This window comes from Artemia sp. Qi Xiang Cuo, chromosome 5 (assembly GCF_049724085.1).
Source record: "Artemia sp. Qi Xiang Cuo chromosome 5, ASM4972408v1, whole genome shotgun sequence".
Classification (NCBI taxonomy): domain Eukaryota; kingdom Metazoa; phylum Arthropoda; class Branchiopoda; order Anostraca; family Artemiidae; genus Artemia; species Artemia sp. Qi Xiang Cuo.
The window spans coordinates 37,315,466-37,340,824 of record NC_142798.1 but is presented as its reverse complement, the minus strand read 5'-3'; the positions used below and the strand labels follow the sequence as shown (position 1 = coordinate 37,340,824).

The 25,359-nt window shown below is 35.7% G+C and overlaps 1 protein-coding gene across 3 annotated transcripts in view; it reads left to right on the top strand.

Moving 5' to 3' along the window:
• The window catches only part of LOC148952103 (exonuclease 3'-5' domain-containing protein 2-like), a 190,928-nt gene that overhangs the window by 18,958 nt on the left and 146,611 nt on the right, over positions 1-25,359 (top strand). For all 3 annotated transcript variants that reach the window (XM_089089545.1, XM_089089543.1, XM_089089544.1), the window contains exons 3-7: positions 5,716-5,869; positions 7,764-7,932; positions 10,090-10,295; positions 20,798-21,039; positions 23,022-23,224. In XM_089089545.1, the coding sequence (XP_088945671.1) occupies positions 5,716-5,869; positions 7,764-7,932; positions 10,090-10,295; positions 20,798-21,039; positions 23,022-23,224 (974 nt within the window). The remainder of the gene's footprint in view (positions 1-5,715; positions 5,870-7,763; positions 7,933-10,089; positions 10,296-20,797; positions 21,040-23,021; positions 23,225-25,359) is intronic.

Below are 25,359 nucleotides of genomic sequence, written 5' to 3'. Positions count from 1 at the left end.
AGTCTACACACACACAGAGACGACACACACACACACACAGAGACGACACACCCATAGAGACGACACACTCACAGAGACTATACACACACAAAGACAACACACACAGAGAGACGAGACATACACACACAGGAATGAAAAACAAACGTAGAGACGACACACACAAAGATACGACTCACACACACACATATACGAAACACAAATAGAGACGACACACGCATAGAGACAACACACACACACTGAGACAACACCCACACAGAGACGAGACACACACAGAGACGACACACACACAGAGACGACACACACACAGAGACGACACAATCAAAGTGACGACTTGAACATAGAGACGACACACGCACAGAGACGACACACATAGAGACGACGACACACACACACAGACGACAAACACACAGAGACAACACACACAAAGAGACGCCACACACACACGGATACGAAACACACAAAGAGACGACACACGCACAGAGACGACAAACATACAGAGAAGACAAAAAACAGAGACGACACACCTACAGAGATGACACACACATAGAGACGACACACGCACAGACACGACACACAAACAGAGTCATAGTGAGAGAGATATCCAAAAAGTTGGGTTGATCTAGGTTCACTTAGAGTGGCTTGCAACTCTAAGTGAACCTAGATCAACCCAACTTTTTAGATATCTCTCTCACTATGACTCTGTTTGTGTGTCGTGTCTGTAGGTGTGTCGTCTCTATGTGTGTGTCATCTCTGTGGGTGTGTTGTCTCTATTTTTGGGTCTTCTCTGTATGTTTGTCGTCTCTGTGCGTGTGTCGTCTCTTTGTGTGTTTCGTATCCGTGTGTGTGTGTGTCGTCTCTCTGTATGTGATGTCTCTGTGTGTTTGTCGTCTCTGTGTGTGTGTGTCGTCTCTTTGTGTTTGTCGTCTCTGTGCGTGTGTCGTCTCTATGTGTAAGTCGTCACTTTGAGTGTGTCGTCTGTGTGTGTGTGTCGTCTCTGTGTAGGTGTTGTCTCAGTGTGTGTGTGTTGTCTCTCTGCGTGTGTCGTCTCTATGTGTGTTTCGTATCTGTGTGTGTGTGTGTTGTCTCTGTCTGTGTATCGTCTCTGTGCGTGTGTCGTCTCTATGGGTGTTTCGTCTCTGTGTGTGTGTGTGTCCTCTGTGTGTGTGTCGTCTCTGTGTGTGCGTCGTCTCTGTGCGTGTGTCGTCTCTCTGTGTGTGTGTAGTCTCTGTGTGTGTGTCGTCTCTGTGCGTGTGTCGTCTCTGTGCGTGTGTTGTCTCTGTGTTTGTTGTCTTTGTATGTGTGTGTCGTGTGTGGGTGTTGTCTCAGTGTGTGTGTGTTGTCTCTATGCGTGTGTCGTCTCTATGTGTGTTTCGTATCTGTGTGTGTGTGTCGTCTCTTTGTGTGTGTCGTCTCTATGTGTGTTTGTTTCTGTGTGTGTGTGTGTGTCTCTTCTCTCTGTGTGTGTGTTGTCTCTGTGTGTGTATCGTCTCTGTGCGTGTGTCGTCTCTATGGGTGTTTCGTCTCTCTGTGAGTGTGTGTGTGTCATCTCTGTGTGTGTGTCGTCTCTGTGTGTGCGTCGTCTCTGTGGTTGTGTCTTCTCTCTGTGTGTGTGTCGTCTCTGTGCGTGTGTCGTCTCTGTGCGTGTGTTGTCGCTGTGTTTGTTGTCTTTGTATGTGTGTGTCGTCTCTGTTTTTGTGTCTTCTCTGTATGTTTGTCGTCTCTATGTGTGTGTGTGTCGCCTCTGTGTATGTGTCGTCTCTTTGTGTGTTTCGTATCTGTGTGTGTCGTCTCTGTGTGTGTGTTGTCTCTGTGTGTTTGTCCTCTCTGTGTTTGTGTGTGTGTGTGTGTTTGTGTGTGTGTGTGTGTGTGTGTGTGTGTGTGTGTGTGTGTGTGTGTGTGTGTGTGTTGGTGTGTGTGTGTGTGTGTGTGTGTGTGTGTGTATGTGTGTGTGTGTGTGTGTGTGTGTGTGTGTGTGTGTGTGTGTGTGTGTGTGTGTGTGTGTGTGTGTGTGTGTGTGTGTGTGTGTGTGTGTGTGTGTGTGTGTGTGTGTGTGTGTGTGTGTGTGTGTGTGTGTGTGTGTGTGTGTGTGTGTGTGTGTGTGTGTGTGTGTGTGTGTGTGTGTGTGTGTGTGTGTGTGTGTGTGTGTGTGTGTGTGTGTGTGTGTGTGTGTGTGTGTGTGTGTGTGTGTGTGTGTGTGTGTGTGTGTGTGTGTGTGTGTGTGTGTGTGTGTGTGTGTGTGTGTGTGTGTGTGTGTGTGTGTGTGTGTGTGTGTGTGTGTGTGTGTGTGTGTGTGTGTGTGTGTGTGTGTGTCTGTGTGAACATCGATGCTCAAGGTAAAAGTTTGAATCAAACACTTTTAGCATATCCAATGTCCTTACTGAAAAACTACTGCATTAAAAAAAAAAAATTAAATTTATCATACGACCTAAATTATTTCATCAGATACGCCAGCACTAATAAACGATCCTTTTGAAATTCTGCTAACAACATAGATTCTCAAGGTAAAAGTTTGAATCAAACATTTTTAGGATATCGAGTGTCCTTACTGAAAAACTACTGCATTAAAAAAAATAAATTAAATTTATCATGTGACCTAAATTATTTCATCAGATACGTCAGCACTCATAAACGATCCTTTTGAAATTCTGCTAACAACATCGATTCTCAAGGTAAAAGTTTGAATCAGACACTCTTAGTATATCGAGTGTCCTTACTGAAAAACTACTGCATTAAAAAAAATAAATTAAATTTAACCTACGAACTAAATTATTTCATCAGATAATCCAGCACACGTAAACAATCCTTTTGAAATTCTGCTAACAACATCGATTCTCAAGGTAAAAGTTTGAATCAAACATTTTTAGGACATCGAGTGTCCTTACTGAAAAACTATTTCATTAAAAAAAATAGATTAAATTTATCATACGACATAAATTATTTCATCAGATACGACATAACTCATAAGCAATCGTTTTGAAATTCTGCTAACAACATCGAAGTTCAATGTAAAAGTTTGAATCCGACTTTCTTAGTATATCGAGTGTCCATACTGACAAACTATTGCATTAAAAAACATAAATTAAATTTATCATACGACCTAAATTATTTCATCAGATGCATCGTACGACCTAAATTATTTCCTCAGATACGCCAGCACTTATGAATGATCCTTTTGAAATTCTGCTAAAAACATCGATGCTCAAGGTAAAAGTTTGAATCAAACACTTAAGATGAAGAAATGTCTTCAAAGTCAAGGCTATAAGAAAAAAAAATTCTGGATGTTTTTGTCAGTTTGTAGTTTACGCACTAATATCAATATCAGTAACGATTCTATTTTAACTTTCTCCAAGTTGATCAAATTAATCTCTAAAGGGTTCATGATAAAAAAATAGTTTGGGACAAGAAAAAAAAAACTAAAATAATGTCGTGAAATCATTTTCAAAACTCAGAGCAGGAGGGCGTTGGGATTGAATCATAGAGAAACATTGAATTTACTTTAAAAAAAATGTGACTCAAGAACGCTTCGTTCTTTTCACTGGCTTGAAATTGCATACAAACGAGCCAATCAGGTGTTACAATCCTTTTGTTTGCTCAAAATTCTACATAGCAACGACGCTTTGGCTAGTTTTATTTTGCATGATATTTCTAAAGCTAATTAAGATGAAGAAATGTCTTCAAAGTCAAGGCTATAAGAAAAAAAGTTCTGGATATTTTTGTCAGTTTGTAGTTTACGCACTAATATCAATATCAGTAACGATTCTATTTGAACTTTCTCCAAGTTGATCAAATTGGTCTCTAAAGGGTTCACGATAAAAAAAAAATAGCGCACGCCATGCTGAATGTGCTTTCAAAAACCCATCTGGTCAAAAACATGTTTTTTATCGTTAATGATTTCAAAAGATGTATGAAAATTATCGAAAACACAATTCTCTGGTTCAAATCTGAAACTTTAGTTTATTTTCGGATCGAAAAATAAAATTATTTCTATAAAATCTGAGATACTTAGGATTTTTGCGGTAAACTCTAGTTTCTTGTAAGAAAATTATGAAAAATACAATGCAGCCGAGTCTCTCAAACCCCTTAAAGCTCTTTTAACAGATACAAAAAATACTTATTTAACACAAAAATTTCGTTTTTAATGGGTACAAAGTAAAGAAAAACAACACGGAATCGGGAAACCGAGTCTCTCAAACCCCGTAAAGCTCTTTTAAAAGATACAAGAACTACTTATTTAACAAAAAAAATTCGTTTTACTTCTTCGTATAGTATAACGTTAAACTATTTTAAATTGACAACTGTCCTAATATCACTTATGTAGTATAAAGTACACAATCATCCCATATCCCTCAAAACACTTTACAGCCATTTCTTGTTAAAAAAATTTATTTCAAGTCAATCACACGGGTTTTTCGCTTGCAAGTCGGCTCTGGAGTATTCGCAAATGCTAAACTCTTTTTTTTTTCACCTTAATAGGATCAAATTTGCAAATGCTAAACCCTTTTTTGCAAATGTCAATCAAAGAATTCTGATTGTAGCGTCCAATTTTTTAAATAACAAAGCCTACACACATGTACACACTGTGCTTTCAAAACCCATCTGATTGAAAACATGAAAAGGTGCCAAGGAACGTAATCTCCTCAAAACTTAATTTGTTTGGCAATTTGCACGTCAAACTGTGTGAGGGAGTTCTGACTCTCGAACATAAGCCCTTATAACAGCATTGGAGGAAACATAAACCCTTATAATAGCATGGGAGGGAATATAAGCCCTTAACATTGAATTGGAGAAAACTTAAGCCATTAGAATAACATGGGATGTTATATAAACCATTAGAATATCATGGAAGGGACCAAGAGCAAAGGAAATATCCGCGGGTGGACTATAAACCCTTAGAATAACATGGGAGGGAACATAAACCCTTATAATAGCATGGGAGGGAACATAAACCCTTAGAATAGCATGGGAGGGAACATCAACCCTTAGAATAGCATGGGAGGGAACATAATCCACCCAAATCCATAATTACATACTCTGGAAAGACGCCAAGGAACATAAGGCAAGTAAATCCATAAGTACATGCTCTGGAAATGTTTTTCCTATGGCCGTACGCCATACGCATTTTTTTTTTTTTTTTTTTTTTTTTTTTTTTTTTTTACCCTCCTCCTCTCCTCTCAGTGACGACAAATTTAAATTCAAAATACATTTAATTTTAAATTTAGACGTCGCCTACTCTTTTTTTTTATTAAATAGCAGCCGAACTGGATACACTTCAAGTCACCATATACTACCAAAAACTTTCCAATAAAAGAAAAAAAATTGCCATTCCCGTGGAAAAGGGCGTCCTCCCCCAACAGGAAGCCCTTATTACGGTGGCTATTTCTTACCATACCTCTAAACTCTTCCGGGTGGTGACCCTACGTGTCTCCTATAAAAACAAATAATAATAAAAAAAAATTCAAAATAAACTAATTAAATTAATAATAATAAAACAAATAAACCAAATTATCTATCAGTATAACTTTCTTTTACAAAAAAAAAATACAAATTGTCAGAGCTACTGTTTGATCTATAAATTTCTAAATCAGTGTCAGTAAATCAAAGTAATCACTAACAAAAAAAGTTTGGAATTTTGTAGAGTCAAAGAAACTGCTATAGTTTCTGCAAGAATTTCCTATATGATAGTACTCAAAAATATGCGTGAAATTTCAATTTCAGGTCAGTGGAGAAATCTAAGATTGTGGGCTTGGACTGTGAGTGGGTGTCCAGAGGTACCAAAGAGCCAATTGCGTTAATGCAGATTTCTTCGCAATCTGGAGAATGTGTTTTAGTCCGACTCTACAAAGTTAAAAAAATCTTGCCAAAAATTCAGGTATTTATCGTCTCTAAAAATTATCTTAAATTCTCATCATTATTTGAATTTAAATTTTGAAGAACTTGGACTATTTATCCCGTGTCGCCCTTTTAAATTCGTGTAACTTTTTGGTATTGTTTGTATCCTTAAAGTTGCTGATTTTTTTCAAGAGTAGATATTTGTACCCTTTTTTTTTCTACTGCATAAGAAGTAGAGGTTATGAAGAGACAATTTATAAGTGATTTCACTAAAATACTTTTTGTATTTTCAATTCGAATATACCTTATTTGCTATTGCACCTATTCATTGCTATAATTTTAGTAGACAACAATTTCTTAGACTTAAGATTGCACGATATGTTGTCACATATAGTCTTTTGGTACCTGTAACACAATGTCACTGAGTAAGGGGTTCTAGTTTTTTCTATAACGCTTTGCAACAAAACCGTTCTTTTATCACATTTGTTTCACCGTCAAGAAAGCCTGAGTGTCATTGAGAAAAGTGCTACTGTCATCGTCATTATCAATATTTTTTTTTGTCATTGCAAAGCGTCATTGTACTTTTCAGTCATCGACAAAGTGCTATCATTTTTGTCAATGGAAAAATTGTCATTGTATTGTTTTGTCATTACAAAAACATAATCCCTTTTGTCATCGTATAATGTGTCATTGTGTTGTTGTAACAATTTTGTTTGGTTTTTCTTGGGAATCAAGGGAAAATTACACACAGATCTTTGCTTCTAGTATTGGGATCCACTGTAATTTGTGGTCGTTTTGAGTTTGATTTATTGTAAGTTTCTATTTCTTCTGATCTTAAATTTAATATGGCCTTTATTTTTCTTTGAAAAACTTCTTTTTCGGAAAAGTTTGTTTTTAATTAATGGCAGAAAAGGGTGGGGGGTCTGGTTTCCCTCCAATCACTTTTGACTCTTAAAAAGGACAACGGGACTTTTAATTTCCAATCGAAAGTCCTGCCTATGATTGTTTCATCTCTAATTGAAAACGAAATACTACAGCTTTCATGCATCTTTGTTTTCCCCATTCGTTCTGATGAATACAATTGTTCTTAAAAGCCCTTTTATTATTAACTGAAATTTGGCTATTGGTTGCATCCCCTCCCTAGAAGGAAGGTTTTGTATTTTACTAAATTATTCTCCTTAACATTGAAATTTTGGTATCCAACGAAGATTGTATCCGAAAAACTGGGGAAATTGAACACACGGAAATCACAGCCATAAGTGATGTCTTTCTTTCTGAAAGATATAACATGTTTTATGTGATATATAGATATCACATAACACATAGCAAATTGCACAATGTACAACATGTAATACACATTGCATATTGCACATTGAAATTACAAAGAAAATAACGGTACTTTGGTCAATGACAGAAATAAAGATAAAACTGTTTGCAGCTGCCAAGAAAAATGATGATTCTTTTTTCTGATGCCAGCAAAAAATGATGATACTTTTGTAATGACAGTGAAAACAGTAGTACTTTGTCTAATAATAGAACAAATGGTGACACTTTAAAAGGTCATAAAAAATATTGAGGCTTTTTCTAGTGACTGAAAAAACTACTTTTTGCAATGGAGATGACGGAAAATTTGATAAATACAAAAATTGATTACAAAAGGATTTTGCGGCATTTTTTCTAGAGACTGTTTTAAGTCACTTGCTTTAATCAAGACCAATAAAATTCACAGTCATTAATCTGATAGTGGGAATTGAGTCCATGGTAGAAGTCTATAGGAAATTTTATGCATGTCTTAAGATTTTATACGAGACATGCATAAGCTACCCTAAAACAAAGCTGCTCTCTTATATCTATTTCTCTTAGAACGCATCATGACATAAATGTTTGTTTTGTCTATTATCTATATGCGCTTTCAACCCCGTCTAATTTTCCAGGAAATACTTGAAAATGAGGAAATACTTAAAGTTGGAGTTGGAATTCTAGGCGACGCACATCGAATGAGGCGAGACTCCGGAGTCTGTGTTCGTGGCTGTTTAGACTTACGTCATCTTGTTTTTAGCCATCAGAACAAAGAAAAATTGAAAAAGAGAATGGGACTAGCAGGTATTTTTAATTAATGGTTAAAAGTATCACTTAGACAAACTCAATGCTTAAAGAAGACGAATATATGCGAGCACAGGGGCACACAAGTCTGAATTGGGGGGGGGGGGTGTTTTTGTTCTTTTTTATAGAGGAGTGGGGGTGACAAAAGAAAAAATTTCGTATTGAAAGCCACAGCTTTACGAATTTTCTTGAAGGGGATCTTTTAGATCAAGCTTTAGCGACTTTCCTTTTCCTTCCCCAATGCACATGGATAATCCAGTATTTGTGAATACAAAAATAAATTTTTGGATTTTGACCAAAATAGCAGCAAAAATTATTTTCGGAGTTTTGTCTTTCATTTAGAAAAAGTCTTGGATTCTCCCCACTTTCTCTAAGAGTCGGACCAGTAGCACATACGAATTATACTTTCTTTTTTTTTATATCGTAGACCGTTGAAAGTATTGATTTTACTTCTCTTTTTCAATTTCTCGTTGCCTACATCTTTCTGTGTAAAGTGTTGTACGGAAAAAGTAATAAAATGCTACATAAAATAATATATATTACCAAAAAAAAAAAAAAAAAAAAAATATGAGTTGGCTGAATTTGAAAAGATATGTTATATGCTAATTCTAAGTAAAATCGAGTCATCAGATATGCTCATTGATTATCAAAATAATATTTTGGCTATTCTGTATCAAGGGATCTTTTAGATCAAGCTTGAGCGACTTTTTTTTTTTTTTTTTTTTTTTTTTTTACTGCCAAACAAATGCAGTTATATTGGCATCAAAGAATTTATTTGCGTGGAATAAGGGGTGTTGTAATATATGGTTAGTTGTACTGGTAGTTTGGAAAAAAACTGGATATTTTGAATCGCTTTTTTTCACTACTATCGGCATATCTGAAGTGTCAGGGATGCCGGCTTGTTTTTTGCAGAGTTTAATCTCAAGACTCATTCTTTTCGTTGATTCTTTGCTTAAAAGAATTGACAAATTGACAAATAGCTGTGATGGAATAGTCTACTTAGGGAGATAGTACCAGATGCATACATATTTTTAAACGAAGCTGGTTTTCTGGAATTCTTTTCTTGGTGTTTGCTGTCTTTAGGTAATCAGAGCGAGGTGTGTTAGAACTAAGTGTCACGTCATAATGGGGTTTTATATTATCCTTTCTGAATTTCGTTTTTCCTTTTAGGACTATTAGCAGAACTCCTCGATATAGCCCTCGAGAAAGCCTTCTGAATTTCGTTTGGTATAAATTTACAACTGTGACAAATCATAAGGAGATATGTTATAAAAACAATTCTTACTTTATAATATATATAATGATCTTAGTTAACATATTATCCAGGGGGAAAACCTTCATCCTCAAATCTTTCCTCTTGTTTCCTTCTTTTTCTAACTCAAAGGAAAAAATATCCGATTTTTACCATGCTTTATTTGAAAACGTTTATGTTTTGAAATTTGCGCTTTAATTTTTTTTTATAGATGGCGTGCGTCTCGGCCGTTCTAAAAACTTTTTTTTTAAATAATAAAATACGGTTCTAAGACATTGGTGAAAATCTTAGAACCTATATATTCTAAATCCAAATATAACCAAATGAACTCTACCCCACTTCCTAAATATTTACAAATCAGGGTATATATTTGGACATCAGGGGAGTGGGGGTAACATTTATTTGCTATGCAAATAAAGTTTATATTTAGGCTCAGAATGCAATTTTGGGCATATATTTGCACATTGGGGGGGGGGGGGGGGTATATATTATGTTAATATATAGGTTCTAAGATATTCATCAATGTCTTATAACCGTATTTTAAAAATTATTTAAAAAAAAAAAACGTTTTTAGAACGGCCAAGACGAGCGCCATCTATAAAAAAATTATAGCACAAATTTCAAAACTTATAAACGTTTTCAAATAAAGCATGGCAAAAATAGTAATTTTTTTCTTTTAAGTTGGAAAAAGAGAGATTATTCGTGGATAAAGGTTTCCCCATTGGATAATTTTTTAATTAAGATTGTTACATATTTTTTAAATTAAGAATTATTTAATTAACTTGTCTCCTTATGATTAGTCACAGTTCTAAATTTATACCTTCCGTTTCTCCTTATAGGACTATCAACAGAACTCCTCGGTATAGCCCTCGTGAAAGACTTCTGAATTTTGTTTTTCCTTATAGGACTGTCAGCAGAACTCCTCGATATAGCCCTTGAGAAAGACTTCCGAATCAGCTGCAGTGATTGGGAAGCACTGCGCTTGACAAATAGACAGATTGATTATGCTGCCCTTGATGCTTTTGTTTCAGTGCCTATTTTCTGTGAACTTATTAGTGATTTATACCAACTATCCACCAAGACAAGATTTTTCCCTGTTACTGCTTCAGAGGTAAGATTAAGCAACCTATATATTTGTATATATTGATTATATATATATATATTTTAATTAATATTAATTAAAAATTTATATTTTAATATTAATTAATTATAATTCTAATATCAATTATAACTATATATATAACTAAATTAAATAATGAATTTTTCCTTTCTTTTTGTAGGGAATTTACAATAAAAAATAAGTAACAAGAAAATTTTTTTACTGATGATTACATAATTATTGTATCAACTGGTGGTAAAAAGGCTCTAAAAAGCAACTGTAAATAGATTTGTAAATAGAAAATTGTTACTCGAAATTCTCTACACATGCGACATAAAAGGAAAAAAAATGCCTAATATAAATTAATTTGTTATTACAAAAAGAAGGCAGAAAAGAGAACTAGAAAAATAAAAATGTCGGTATTGAAGAAGGAAGTAGAAAAAAATGTATATATTTTCATGTCTTCCTTCTTCAAGAATCTTGGACATATCGTGATTATAATGGTTGAATAAAATATTTCACCTCATAAAAACAAAGGCAGAAAAGATATCTTCTTGTGTTATAGTCCCAGAATTTATGTCTTTGATATAGGTAAATCTGAGCTGAAGAAAATATCTACGTATACGCCTATTATATATATATATATATATATATATATATATATATATATATATATATATATATATATATATATATATATATATATATATATATATATATATATATATATATATATATATATATATATATATATATATATATATATATATATATATATATATATATATATATATATATATATATATATATATATATATATATATATATAAAAAAAAGTATATGTATATATATATATATATATATATATATATATATATATATATATATATATATATATATATTAGGGTGGTCCTTATTTTTCAAAGTAGGTTTTCTTCGGCAGGCACCCCCTAATCTTGTTTCTATTGTTAAAATACCACAGAATCCCAAAAAAGAGCCAAATATATTGACATTAAGTGGTCCCTACCAGAGGTTAAAGTTTTTGGTTACTGCATGCTCATTGCTCAATGCTGCATGTCTTGCACAGTTTTCAACAGTCAACCCTACACTATAGTACAGCATGGTAGCTTTCTGAACTACTGGACCTATTTACTTATTTATCTGCAGGCTTCCCACAATGCATTTCAGCACAGGACGCCATTTCTGTTGTATGCAATGTGAGTGAAAATGCAAATTTCAGGTTTTTTTTTTAGTTTTATGAACTGCAATATGTTAATTATGCTTCACACTGACACAGGTAACTTTATTAAACCGATACTTTGTTGCAGATACACTGACACTGACACAGCAATGAGTGACAGCATAGACTGCATGGTTTGTATAAGTGACAGTACTGATGCAATATTAAAACCAACTATAAGAAGTGAAACAGACATATGGCTCATCAAGCAATTATCAGACACTCTGATTTCAACAAAACTACCGTCGAAGAAAGAGGTCATGGCGCTATTCTATCACTACAAGCAAGTGACGAACAAGACAGTCTGTGAAGCAGCACATTCCACAGCCAATGACGTTCTTGCAGTTTGGGCAAAGGCACACATTCCGACGAGGCTCAAGAAACATGTGGTAAAAAAAATTCAGTGTCTCTTCAAGGAGTATGGAAACCTGATGAATAATGAAGAAAACAAAGCTAAGCGTTCTGAAACATTGAAAAAGAAGGGAGAACATTGTAAAGTGGGCCTGAACGTTTTGTTTGACATTGCCCACGCCAACGCAATGGAGATGATACGTATTCAAGAAGACCGTGAGTTTCTGTTATCGCAGCGGGAACCAGGACGCTGGGGAAAGATGGGCAGTATCGACATAGGTTTTAGAAATAAATAGAGCATCATCTCAGAAAAGTAAAGAGTACCATGACATAAAAATTGAGAAGGAGACGCAAGAAAGAACAACAAGAGAAAAGAAAGTGACACTGGAATCATCATCTGACAGTGACACTGACAGCAAAAAAGGTCAAGAAATTAAAGACCCTGAAACAGAAGATATAAAACCATCAACCTCAGCAAAACGTCAAAAAAGAGGACGAGTGTACATATTGGATGACAAAATGTCAGCCTGTCTGGATGTGGCTAAAGTTAGTGACATAAGTGCTGCATTACTTCTTGTTCCAACTCTGCAAAACCTTGGTTATGATCATGTTGAATACAATGTCAATCACTCTTCAATTCGCAGAGACAGGATGAAGCAGCGCCAGGTAATAGCCAAAATCTACAGCAGGAGTTTAAACAACAGTTCCTCTAACTATTCACTGGGATGGAAAACTCCTAGAAGATATATGCAGCAGACAGATTGTCGGTCGCCTTCCAATTTCGATCTCTGGAGCAGGTGTAGATCAGCTTCTTGGTGTTTCAAACCTAGTCTTGGGAACTGAACAAGCTTCTGCAGTAGCAGTTTTTGAAGCAGCTGTGGCTTGGAACATTACAGATAATGTAAAGTGCATGTGTTTTGACACCATATCTGTCAATTCCGGTCCAAGAAATGGTGCTTGTATCCTTCTGGAACAAAAACTTGACAAGGACATGCTTTGGTTTGCTTGTCAACATCATATCTTAGAAATAGTCTTAGAAGCAGTGGTTCTTGATTGCCTTGGTCCTATCAAAGGCCCAGAGATAACAATTTTCAACTGGTTTAAGAACACCTGGCAGTTTATTAACAGAGCAGACTTTCAGACCGCTTCATCAGATGAGTGTGTTTACAACTGTTTCACATGTAATCACAGATATCATAGCATTTGCTGAGATGCAGACACTACTGTATCAACCCCGTGATGATTACCGTGAGCTTTTGGACTTGACAATCATATTCCTCGGTGGCACGCCATCTAAGGGAATCTCGTTCAGAGCTCCATCTGGGCTGCATCAAGCAAGGTGGATGGCAAAGGCCATCTATGCACTAAAGATCTGGATGTTCAGAAGTCAGTTCAAACTCACGAAAAGGATCTTGCTGATATTTGTCAATTCACTGTGATCATCTACGTGAAAGCATGGTTTCGGGCATTGTCAGCACCATCAGCCCCTCGCATTGACCTCCAACTTCTAAAGGACATTTACAGCTACAGAAAAATATCAGAATCGATATGCAAAAATTCCTTGAACAAAATAATAAGACACCTATGGTACTTATCAGAGGAATTGGTGGCACTCGCCTTCTTTGACGACGAAGCATCAAATGACACAAAACATCATATGGTTACGGCTCTGCAAACATCAAGAGCAGAGCACCCTCTGAAGAGGATAACAGTGGACCCGTTGACACTCGGAGAGAAGAAGTAAGAAAACGTTGTCACGCAGAATACCAACAGATTCTTCAGCATTACCGGACTGCCTTCATCATTCCTCACTAAGAACATTGATCTGTGGTCAGTTGACAAAGACTACCAGACAGTTAAAAATATAGTGCACAGCATGAGGGTAGTTAATGACATTGCTGAACGTGGTGTTGTACTGATGGATGACTATAACAAACTGCACACAACAACTGAAGAACAGAAACAGTTCCTGTTGCTAGTTGTTAAAGAGTACTGAAATCATTACAGTAATTAAACCAAAAAGACACTGATGAACCAGTCTGAAGCGCATATGTGAACTGTGTAGTTTGACAATTGAAGTAACTGGACGCCATTACTATTGATGGACGCTATTGCAAATCACTTATTTTCTGTTTAGTGTACAACAACTCAACAGTCATGTTTGATATTATTTAATTATAAGGCATTATTGTGCGCTTTTTTTTATCAGAGGTCGCTTACACATTTATAATAGTTATGGTAGGGACCCCTGAAACTGAAAATAATGCTAAAATGTTTGTTTATTTTTAAATTATAATCAGAATGGAATCATTTCAGACCGTGCCCCATAAAAAAAGAGTAAAAAAAAAATTTTCCATCTCTTAAGGACCACCCTAATATATATATATATATTTATATTTATATCATAGGCAGCGCCATGGCGCTGCCTAAGTAAAGAACGATGTTGGCACAATGTATCATTTTTTTATATATTTTTTTCTCCATACCCGGGCACTTCGTATCGAAGGAGCTGCCGTAAAAACTTCAAAAAGGGCTCATTCGATTAGAAATTGGATTGGATATTGTCCTTGTTCAACGTGAGATTTGATTGTGGGGACACTTGCGCCCCCCCCCCCACGCCCCTCCATCCCCCCAACACATCCAATAAAAACTTTAAGATAGCCATTCTGTTCAGCGTAGTTGATCTCTAGATAGAAAATATGTTTTTGAGGAGGACACTCCTTCACAACCCTCAGGGCAAGGGTTTTAAGTTATGCCCTGAGGACACATAAGAACGATGTTGGCACTATGTATTATTTATTATTTTTTCCTTTAGAGCAGGGCACTTCGTATCGAAGAAGTTTTCGTAGAAACTTCGAAAAGGGCTCGTTCAATTGAAAATAGAAGGGCTTGTACCCTTTTTAATAGCCGACAGTGATTGGAAGGCAACTAACACCCCTTCCACGCCCACCATTTCCCCAAACACATCCAGTCAAAATTTTGAGATAGCCATTTTGTTCAGCGTAGTTGATTTCCAAATAGAAATTATGTTTTTGAGGAGGACACTCCCCCACAGCCTTCAGGACAAGGGTTTTAAGTTATGCCCTGGGGGCATATAAGGTTCTTATAGAAGGCGTTGTCGTATAAACTTCAAAAAAAGGCGCATTCGATTGGAAATTAAAAAGGCTAGTGTCCTTTTTAATAGTGGAAAGTGATTGGAGGGAAACTAACCCCCTTCTCACGCCCACCTTTTCCCCAAACAAATCCAATCAAAATTTTGACATAGCCATTTATTCAACGTGGTTTTAAGTTCTGAAAATTAGGTCATTGAGGGTGACAACCCCCCAAAAGCCCTCAGTGCAAGGGTTTTAAGTTATGCCCTGGGGGCATATAAGGTTTTTACAGAGCGCGTTGTCGTAGAAACTTCAAAAACGGCTTATTCGATTGGAAATTTAAACGGCTAGTGCACTTTTTAATAGTCGAAAATGATTGGAAGGCAACTAACACCCCTTCCACGCCCACCATTTCCCAAAACACATCCAATCAAAATTTTTAGATAGCCATTTTGTTCCACGCAGTTTAAAGTTCAGGAATTTATACATTTGAGCAGGAAACTTCCCCCTCAGTCTTCAGGGCAAGGGTTATAAGTTTTGCCCTGGGGGTATATAAGTTTTTATTGAAATCTTTGTCGTAGAAACTTCACAAGGGGCTCATTCGATTGGAAATTGAAATGGCTATTGCCCTTTTTAATAGTCGAACGTGATTTGAGGGCAACTAACCCCTCTTTCACGCCCACCTTTTCCCCAAACACATTCAATCAAAATTTTTAGATAGCCATTTTGTTCAGCGTAACTGATTTCCAGATAGAAATTATGTTTTTGAGGAGGGAACTCCCCCAGAGCCCTCAGGGCAAGGGTTGTACGTTATGCCCTGGGGGGCATATAAGGTTTTTATAGAACGCGTTGTCGTAGAAACTTCAAAACGGGCTCATTCGATTGGAAATTGAAATGGCTATTGCCCTTTTTAATAGTCGAAAGTGATTGGAAGGCAACTAACACCCCTTCCATGTCCACCATTTCCCCAAACACATTCAATCAAAAATTTTAAGATAGCCATTTTGTTCCACGCAGTTGAAACTTCCGGAAATAATAACTTTGATCAGACATTCCCCCCGCAGTCTTCAGGGCTAGGGTTATATGCTATGGCCTGAGGGTATATAAAGTTTTTATTGAAATCTTTGTCGTAGAAATTGACACAGGGCTCATTTGATTGGGAATTCAAAGGGCTAGTGCCCTTTTTAATAGTCGAAAGTGATTTGAGGGCAACTAACCCCTTCTCACGCCCACCTTTTCCCCAAACACATCCAATCAAAATTATTAGATGTAGTTTAAATTGTTTCATGCAGTTTAAAGTTCAGGAAATTATACCTTTGAGCAGGAAACTCCCCCCAAAGTCTTCGGGGCAAGTGTTATAAGTTATTCCATGGGGGCATATAAGTTTTTATCGAAATCTTTGTCGTAGAAACTTGAAAAAGAGATCTTTCGATTGGAAATTCAAAGGGCTAGTGCCTTTTTTAATAGTCAAAAGGGATTTGAGGGCAACAAACCCCCCTCTCACGCCCACCTTTTCTCCAAACACATCCAATCAAAATCTTTAGATAGCCATTTTATTCAACGTAGTTGAAAGTTTTGGAAATTAGGTCTTTAAGGATGACAACCCTTCCCCCCACAACCCTCAGGGCAACGGTCGCAAGTTAAGCCCTGGGAGCATGTAAGGTTTTTATGGAAAGCGATGTTGTAAAACACCAAAAAGGGCTCATTCAATTGGAAATTGAAGTGGCTAGTGCCCTTTTAATAGTCGAAAGTGATTGAAGTGCAACTAACCCCCCTCTCAAGTCCCCCATTTCCCCAAAACATCCAATAAAAATTTTGAGATATCCATTTTGTTCAACGTAGTCGAAATTTCTGGAAATTAGGTCTTTTAGGATGATAACCCCCTCAGAGCCCTCAGTGCAAAAGTTGTAAGTTATGCCCTGGGGACATATATGGTTTATCTAGAAAGTTGTCGTAGAAAGTTCAAAAAGGGCTCATTTGTTTGGAAATTGAAATTGCCCTTTTTAATAGTCGAAATTGAGTGGAGAGTAATTAACCCCCCTCTCACGTCCACCATTTCCCGAACCACTTTCAATCCAAGTTTAGAGATAGCTATTTTGTTCAACGTAGATGAAAGTTCTGGAAATTATATATTTTAGGATGCCAAGACCCCCCGAGCCCCCAGGGTCAATGTTGTAAGTTATGCCTCAGGGGCATATAAGGTTTTATTGTTAGAGTTGTCGTAAAAACTTCAAAAGGAGTTCATTCAATCGGGAATTGAGAGGGCTAGTGCCCTTTTTAATAGTCGAAAGTGATTGGAGGGTAACTAAACACCCTCTCACGTGCACCATTCCCCTAAACACATCCAATGAAAATTTTCAGATAGCCATTGTGTTCAACGTAGTAGAAAGTTCTGGAAATTAGGTCTTTGAGGGTGACACCCCCCCCTCCCCTACCCCCAGCCCTCAGGACTAGGGATTTAAGTTATGCCTTGGGGGCATATAAGGTTTTTATTGAAAGTGTTGTCGTAGAAACTTCAAAAGTGCTTATTTTATTGGAAATTGAAAGGGCTAGTGCCTTTTTTAATAGTTGAAAGTGATGGGAGAGCGACTAACCATTTATCCAAACACATCCAATCAAAATTTTGAGATAGCCATTTTGTTCAACGTAGTTGAAAGTTCTGGATCTCATGTCTTAGAGGATGACAACCACCTTCACAGCCCTTAGGATAAGGGTTGTAATTTATGCCCTAGGGGCATATAAGGTGTTTATTGAAAGCGTTGTTGTAGAAACTCAAAAAGGGCTCATTTGATTGGAAATCGAAAGGCCTAGTGCCCTTTGTAATAGTTGAAAGTGATTGGAAGGTTTGAAATTTTCATAGTAGAGATCGATGTGGGTATAATGTATGATTTTTTTGTTGTTGTAGTTTAGACCAAGGCACTTCGTATCGAAGGATTTGTCTTATGAACTTCAAAAAGTGCTCATACGAGTGAAAATAGAAAGGACCGATACTCCGTTTAATATTCAAAACTGACTTAAGGGAAACTAGTCCCACTCCCACGTCCATCCTTCCAATTGCCGTTATGTTTAAAAATAAAAGGTTTCCTTAACATTAAATAAAAATACTCTGTGTTAATGCTAATTCCCAATAAGGCATATCAGCAGTATACCAAGAACAAATGAAGGTGTTATGTTCAAACTTTCGGGGCTACTTCTGCTCTTAAAATTTGACTAAATCAAAATAGTGTAAGTGTATCCAACCTTTCGAAGAAAGTAAGCGGATTTTTTGCAAATGGAATCAAGTTTTCCATTTCAGGTCAACTATAGGAGATATGAAACTAAACTAAACGCTAGTATGTATGCTCATAATTCGGAAAGGCTCTATTTTGTTAAAATTTGCTGAAAGTCTTTCTCTGGAATACAAACAGTATACAAAGTTATGAAGTCTTAAAAAAACGAAAAGTTTTAAAGTATTATTTTCTTTTTCCCTGAAAAGACTATGTCAATATAAAACAAACAGAAATTAATTAGAAAAAACTTTTTCCACAAATAAGTTTTTCAAAGAAAAGTAAAGAACTCCATTAAACAAAAAATTAGCAAAAATAAAATCAAATAATCTACGAATTGTGAAACTACCGCAAATCAGCAATGATAAATAAATGAAACACAAAACGAACAGAAATTACAATAAATAACTGAGTCAAACTCAAAACGAGCAGAAATTAATATAAGTTGTGCTCAAAACCCCTATACCTTCCCAAGGCCAGAACATAATTTGCACTTTACTGAAAAAAAATAAAAATGAATTTGCATTTTCAGTTTAAGATACATATACTGATATTTAGTAATCAAAATGTTAATATTATTTGATTTATTAACGTTATAGAATTAAGAACAGTTATATTTTTTTCAGTAATGAGCAGATTATGTTCTTGCCTTGGGAAGGCATAGGGATTTTGAGCCCAACTTATGTTAATTTTCGCTCGTTTTGAGTTTGACTCAGTTATTTATTGTAATTTCTGTTCGTTTTGGGTTTCATTTATTTATCATTGCTAATTTGCGGTAGTTTCACGCTTCGTAGATTATTTGATTTTATTTTTGCTCATTTTTCGTTTAATGGAGTTCTTTGCTTTTCTTTGAAAAACTTATTTTGTGGAAAAAGTTTTTTTTAATTAATTTCTGTTCGCTTTATATTGACATAGTCTTTTCAGGGAAGAAAATAATAATACTTTAAATCTTTTCGTTTTTTTAAGACTATAGTTTGGTCTGCTATTTGTATGCTGGAGTAAAATTTTCAGCAATTTTTAACAACATACACCCTTTTAAAAATCAAAGAAAAACTTTTCTTTGAAAAACTTATATTGTGGAAAAAGTTTTTTCTATTTAATATATATAATAGGCGTATACATAGATATTTTCTCCAGCTCAGATTTACCTATATCAAAGACATATCTTCTGGGACTATTCTCTGAAGTCGGACAACTTCCTGATATCGCTGCTATGCCAGTAGCAAAGAGTAAGCTCGAATTCATTTAGCAATGAAAGAACTTATTAACTTTGGGGGCAAAGGTAATATCTTTCGTCTTTTCCGCTCGTAAATGTAGGAGGCGAGGAGAAATGTTCAATTGAACAGTTCAGCAAATTTGTTGGAATTCCCAATTTTCAAAATTCTTTGCTAGCATCATAGAAATTTACTTATAGAGTTGCCAAGTGCCAATAATTCTTTGCTAGCATCATAAAAATTTGCATAAAGAGTAACCAAGTGTAAAAAGCCTCATACCAGCGCAAAGGAACTTCAAGGAGGCTGTTGTAAATTAGTAGACATTATTGTTACTAGCGAATGTATCGATAAAAATTGACGAACGTAAAACTGGCCAACGTATTTAATCGAGTCGAACATATCGATAAGTATCGATCAAAATTAATGTTGAACAATTAATGAGGGTTGCCGTGTCCAATTTTATTCTGAGTTTTGTGTAGTTGAGTAGTGACTAACAAGCCAATCCGTCTCATTAATAATTTGATATCGTCAATCATTTATCGATGTTCAATAAATTGTTTCTGAGTTTAAATTTTGTGTTAAATTTATTTTTGTACCGACCCAAACACATTGAAGTGTACTTCAACTACATGTCGAACACTTATGGAATGTATTTGCATCACAACCAGCTGCTGCAATGAAGATTATGTTGACTGTTCAGACTCAATATGGATATTCCTGTAACAGTTGAAGTTAAACCTTTTACGTTAAATTGTCGCTCTTTACGCTAAAGTTTTTATAACTTTTGAAAAAAGCTTCTATTCTAATTAAACAGCCCTTGTGTTTCAGAAGTTGTTCTTAAAGAATTGGGACAAAAGAGTCAAACTTTAGCGTAAAAAAGTGAGGTATTGAGGAGAGGAAAGTCCCCCTCGTATACGGAATAATTTATGTTCCTTTTAAGTTTTAATGTTGTGGAAACTTATTTTTTGATTTAGTTTCTGGTCGTTTTTCAAATAATGCCGGCAAATCAGGCTCCTCTCCATGGACAACTCCTTCCCTCCACGCAAAAGTAAAGTTCGTGTGACGTAAAATACCCCCCCCCCCCTGTAAATTTTTTTGTGAACAATTCCGCCTGAAAAATTTTCCTTAGAATGCTTCATTTGGAAAAGACAATGTCTTATCGTTTTTTTCAAGTAATGCCGGAAATCCCCCTCCTTCGCTGAAAATTTTTGAAAAAGTGCATGGGACTTTGTTGATGTCCAAACAAGCTAATGATGTTGCTTAGCAAAAAATGGGGGGGGGGGGAAGTGACACCCCTGGTCAGGCCTGTTGTTTTTATGCAACCACTATATATTTCCTTGTGTAATTTTAGAGCTGGGCTATTGCCCGAGAAATCGTCAAACCGTACCTGGACAAGCATTTCAAAGCTGGTACATATCTGGAAATAGAAGAAAAGTCAATAACAATCGAGAGCAAGGTTTCATACAAAGTTACTCCTCTCAGGGGAGATAGAAATGGGTTTCAGCCAAGAAAAGGGCCATTGTATTCAAACTGCTACATGGAGGCACCAGATGGTGAAATTTTGTGTACTTGTGATTCCAGAAAAGCTGCCTGGTGAGTGTCTTTCTCTAACCATTTCTTAACTTTTTTGTTGTTGTATCTCTTTTGATCCATGATCTTTCAAAGACCATAAATGGAATAGCCCTTAATCATTGAGCATCCTTACGATTGCAATAAGACTGCTCCAAATCAAAATATAAATGTATACCTAAAAAATGAAGCTTGGCTATTACCTAAATTGGGGGATTATTTCTGACTTCGCTGATTACAAATCTCGGCTAATAGTGTAAAGTTGACATTCAGACTCAAAGCATATTTAGTACGTATTTCAAAAGTTGTGGATGGGTCACACCTTCTGAAAATGAGACTCACACAAAGATTTTTAATCTGTATGATTGTAGGCCAAAAATAGCTTTCGGTTCCGTGTCCTATCTGAAAAGGAAGGGTTTTAAATGGTTTATTATTTTATTCCTAAAAAAAAACAACAAGAGTGTAGCATGACTGATCTAAATTTAAATGTGCCAAGTATATATTTTACAAATGACGTTTGATTTCTACCAAAGTCAGTATTCAATGATTCGTAAGCTTGTTAATTAGAAATTCGAGGCTAATGTTGCAATTTACAAATCCAACATCAACACAGATTAAGCTTACATTTCAAAAACAGTGTTTTATACTTGCAGAAGTAGGTAAGATGGTAGTTTCTGAAATTGCTGATCACATACACCTGGTAGAAATTATAGCGATACAAGGATAGTCCATGTGTATTTCAGAAAGGTTCAAAGTAGGACCTTCTGGCCGTGCCAAGTATTTTTTGCTTGTCATCAAGTTTAGTACTGAAAGATTTATGATATTATTGCAATTATATAATATAATTGCAAATATATAATTGCAATTCTGCAGCTAATGCTACATCACGGAGTTTGAGAATTAAAATATTTAAAGTACATGTTTCACAAATAGTGTTTGATTTTCATCAAAGCTATTGTTTGAGGATTAATAGATTTTGAATTACAAATCTGAGGCTAGTACTGCAGTATAGAATCGCTCTCTGGAGGAATATAACTCAGGGGACCTTGGTTCAGATCTGCCTGTCTCAAGGTCTCCCCGCTGAGTGAATGGTGACCCTTCAGGTAAATATAGGCAAATCGGGCTAGGTTTTGTGCAAATTTAACTGGCTTGGGTATTTAACTGAGCTATGATGAGCTGTTAGTAGTAATATTGCAGTTGGTACAGTAACGAAGAAATATCCATAATTCTCATTCTTTTAAAATCGTTATCCAAAGATAGGAACAAGATAAGGTAATATCTTTCAACAGGGACCTGTGGACGAACTTCTTGAAGATTACGCCAAATGCATTGAATCTCGGATTTCCCAAATCGAAAGAAAGTTTCATCTCCTCTCTATTGCCCTGACAGTGTTATTGCGGTTGGATGAAGTATGTCTATATTGTTTTGCTTTAGCGTTAATCTTTTTTTAGTTTAAATTTTGGGTGGAACAATGATAGGCTGGAGTTTTTATTCACTTTATTTTGACAATTAGAAAGTCCTGGATAATCAAGAAAATATATTTCTGAGATTATATCTCTGTAATCAAGATTCAACATATTTTTATAATGGTTGGGGATTTCCTGGAAGTTGACCAAAGCGGAAGCTTCAAAGAGAGTAGGATTTCAGAGGAGAATTTTTTCAGTGTGTTTGCCTCAGACGGCTCAATGACGCGGCGAGTTTTCTAGATGTTGTGTGTGTCTCCAAAAAAGGGAAAAATTGCTTAAAAGTAAAAAAAAAACCGTCACCCGGAAAAGTAATTTAGGTCTGACAGCAGAAGAAATTGTGTTTACTCTTGTACCGTTCCCGAAAATCCCTGTCTGTCAACATACGGCTTTATTAATACTCTGACTTTTCGTTTCTTTTGTATCGCTCTGAAATCTTAAATAGATCGCAGAATAATTTCCAGCAATGAATTCTGCAGTGCACTGCTGCTGTAGACATTTTTATACTGCTACAGTTCTAAAAATATATTATTTTTCGCCTAGGTACCTTAGTAAAGGCATTGCTGAACAGGTGAAAGACGACCCTTTGACAATCCGACTGAAGTTTGAACCATCGGGTCGACCTGTGGGAGAATGTGACAAATATTACCAGACACCTAAAGACAATTGCTGTGTCGTATGTGGTAAAAGTGAATCCTATGTGAGAAAAAATGTTGTCCCTCAAGAGTATCGAAAGCATTTTCCAGGTAAAATAAAAAAAGAAAGATATTTTGAATTACTTTTGGCTGGTTAGATAGATATTGAATGACTGGTTAGTTATATATTCAATGAAAAATAAGTTACTTTGTTTTATAATAAGTTTTGTTTTTAATGACGTAACTTGTTTTCCTACCGAGTCAGGACCTCCCTTGTGTGTGTAATGAGATTGAGAATCCCCGCGTAATTTTGGTTAAAACAAGCTCTATTATACCTACCTTCCTGCTAAAAATTGTGTGGTTGATGGGGGGGGGGGGGCAAATGTCCAGTTCTTATCTGCAATTGCATATGTTTAAATTCCTTGCAAGATACTAGTTATAGCAAAGTGTGTAAATGTCAGGTGTGACATGCCGATATTTTCTGCTTAAATGTGTCTATTAGGTATGAACTAACTGCCAAATAGACCAAAAATCAAGCTTCAATCTTCATCAGATATATTTTGTGTGATTTTTCCAATGATATAGTACATTTTTTGTGCTTGTATAATCTTTGGGATATACAGTTTAAGTTAAGTTTTGTTTCTTAATTAATTAAAAAAAAAGTTTCCAAAAAAGAAATTTTTCAAAGAAAAGTAAAGGCAACTTTAGAATTAAAATCAGCAGATACTACTACCTTTAAGAACTCAAACTCAGAACGCCAAGAAATTTATGTTAAAGTATAAATGAAAACCAAAACGACCAGAAATCTAATAAACAATCAATGCAAACAAACATACAATAGATACTGATATAAACGAGTAAATAAATCTTAAAACGAGTGAATCTTAAATTGGATATGCAAATCAAGCTTGAAACGAACAAAAATTACTACAAACAAGAGTTTGGTTATCGCCCCCTTCTCTCACTGTAAAAGTCTAAAACCTGCTGCGTTTTTGGTGCTTGGCTGAAAACAGGATTTTATTTCACTGTAATTCTTATTTTCATTTTCAATGCTGTAATAACTGGAAAAGAGAAAATGTTTATAATATAATTTGTTTCAGTAAAGCGCCAATGACGCAGTAAGCTTTAGGTTTTTACAGTTAAGGAAAGGGGCAGTATCCAAAATCCTGTTTATAGTGAAACTATATTTGTCTTGAACATTCTTGGAAATAACTAATAAAATTAAAGTAAATATTTGATTTATAATGATATTAACCGCTAAAAGCTCATCAGTTCAGAAGCTTAGTGTAATTTTAATGTTTATTTTCAATATTAAGTGCAAAAGAAAATATTTGTAATGTAATTCGTTTTCAGTAAAGCGCCAATGACGGCTATATAATGGCTTATATGGCTATATACAAAATTTGGTCTGACATATTTGGGGAAGAGAGGGTTGGGGGGGGGGGGGGTCTAGTTGCCATCGGATCACTTTTGATTCTTAAAAATGAAATTATAACTTTCAATTTCTAGTCATTTGAGTCCCCTCCGAAGTTTATACAACCACCTCTTCCATAAAAAAAACTGTATATGCCCCCAGGGCATAAATTAAAACACTTGCCCCAGGGCTCTAGGAAGTTTTTTCGACTTTTTATACGGTTTTTGAATTATTTTTATAAAAATGGCTATCTCAAATTTTTATTGGATAGGTTTGGGGAAAAAAGGCCGTGGGTGGGCTAGTTTCCCTCTGATCTTTTTTTTATTCTTAAAAAGTTAACTAAAATTTTTAATTTCCGATCAAATGAGCCTCCTCTGAAGTTAATACGGGCACCCCCTCCATAAAAACCATATATGCCCCCAGGGCATAACTTTTAATTCCTACCCCCGGGCAACCGGGGGCAGGGGGGTTTTGTCGACCGTAAAGTTATTGTTATTTGATTTTGAACTATTTTTAACAAAATAGCTATCTCAAAACTTTTATCAAATGTATTTTGGGAAAAATTCTACGGGGGGAGGCTAGTTGCCCTCCAATCACTTTTGGTTCTTTAAAAGGGCACTAGAACTTCCGATTTCCAATTGAATGTGCCCTCCTCCAAAGTTTATACGACCTAATTACAACCCTTACCCTATGGGCTGTTAGGGTGGTTGTTATCCTCTAAGACCTAATTACCAGAACTTTCAACTACGTTAAACGAAATGGCTATCTCAAAATTTTGATTGGATGTTTTTGGGGAAATGGTGGGCGTGAGAAGGGCGTTAGTCGCTCTCTT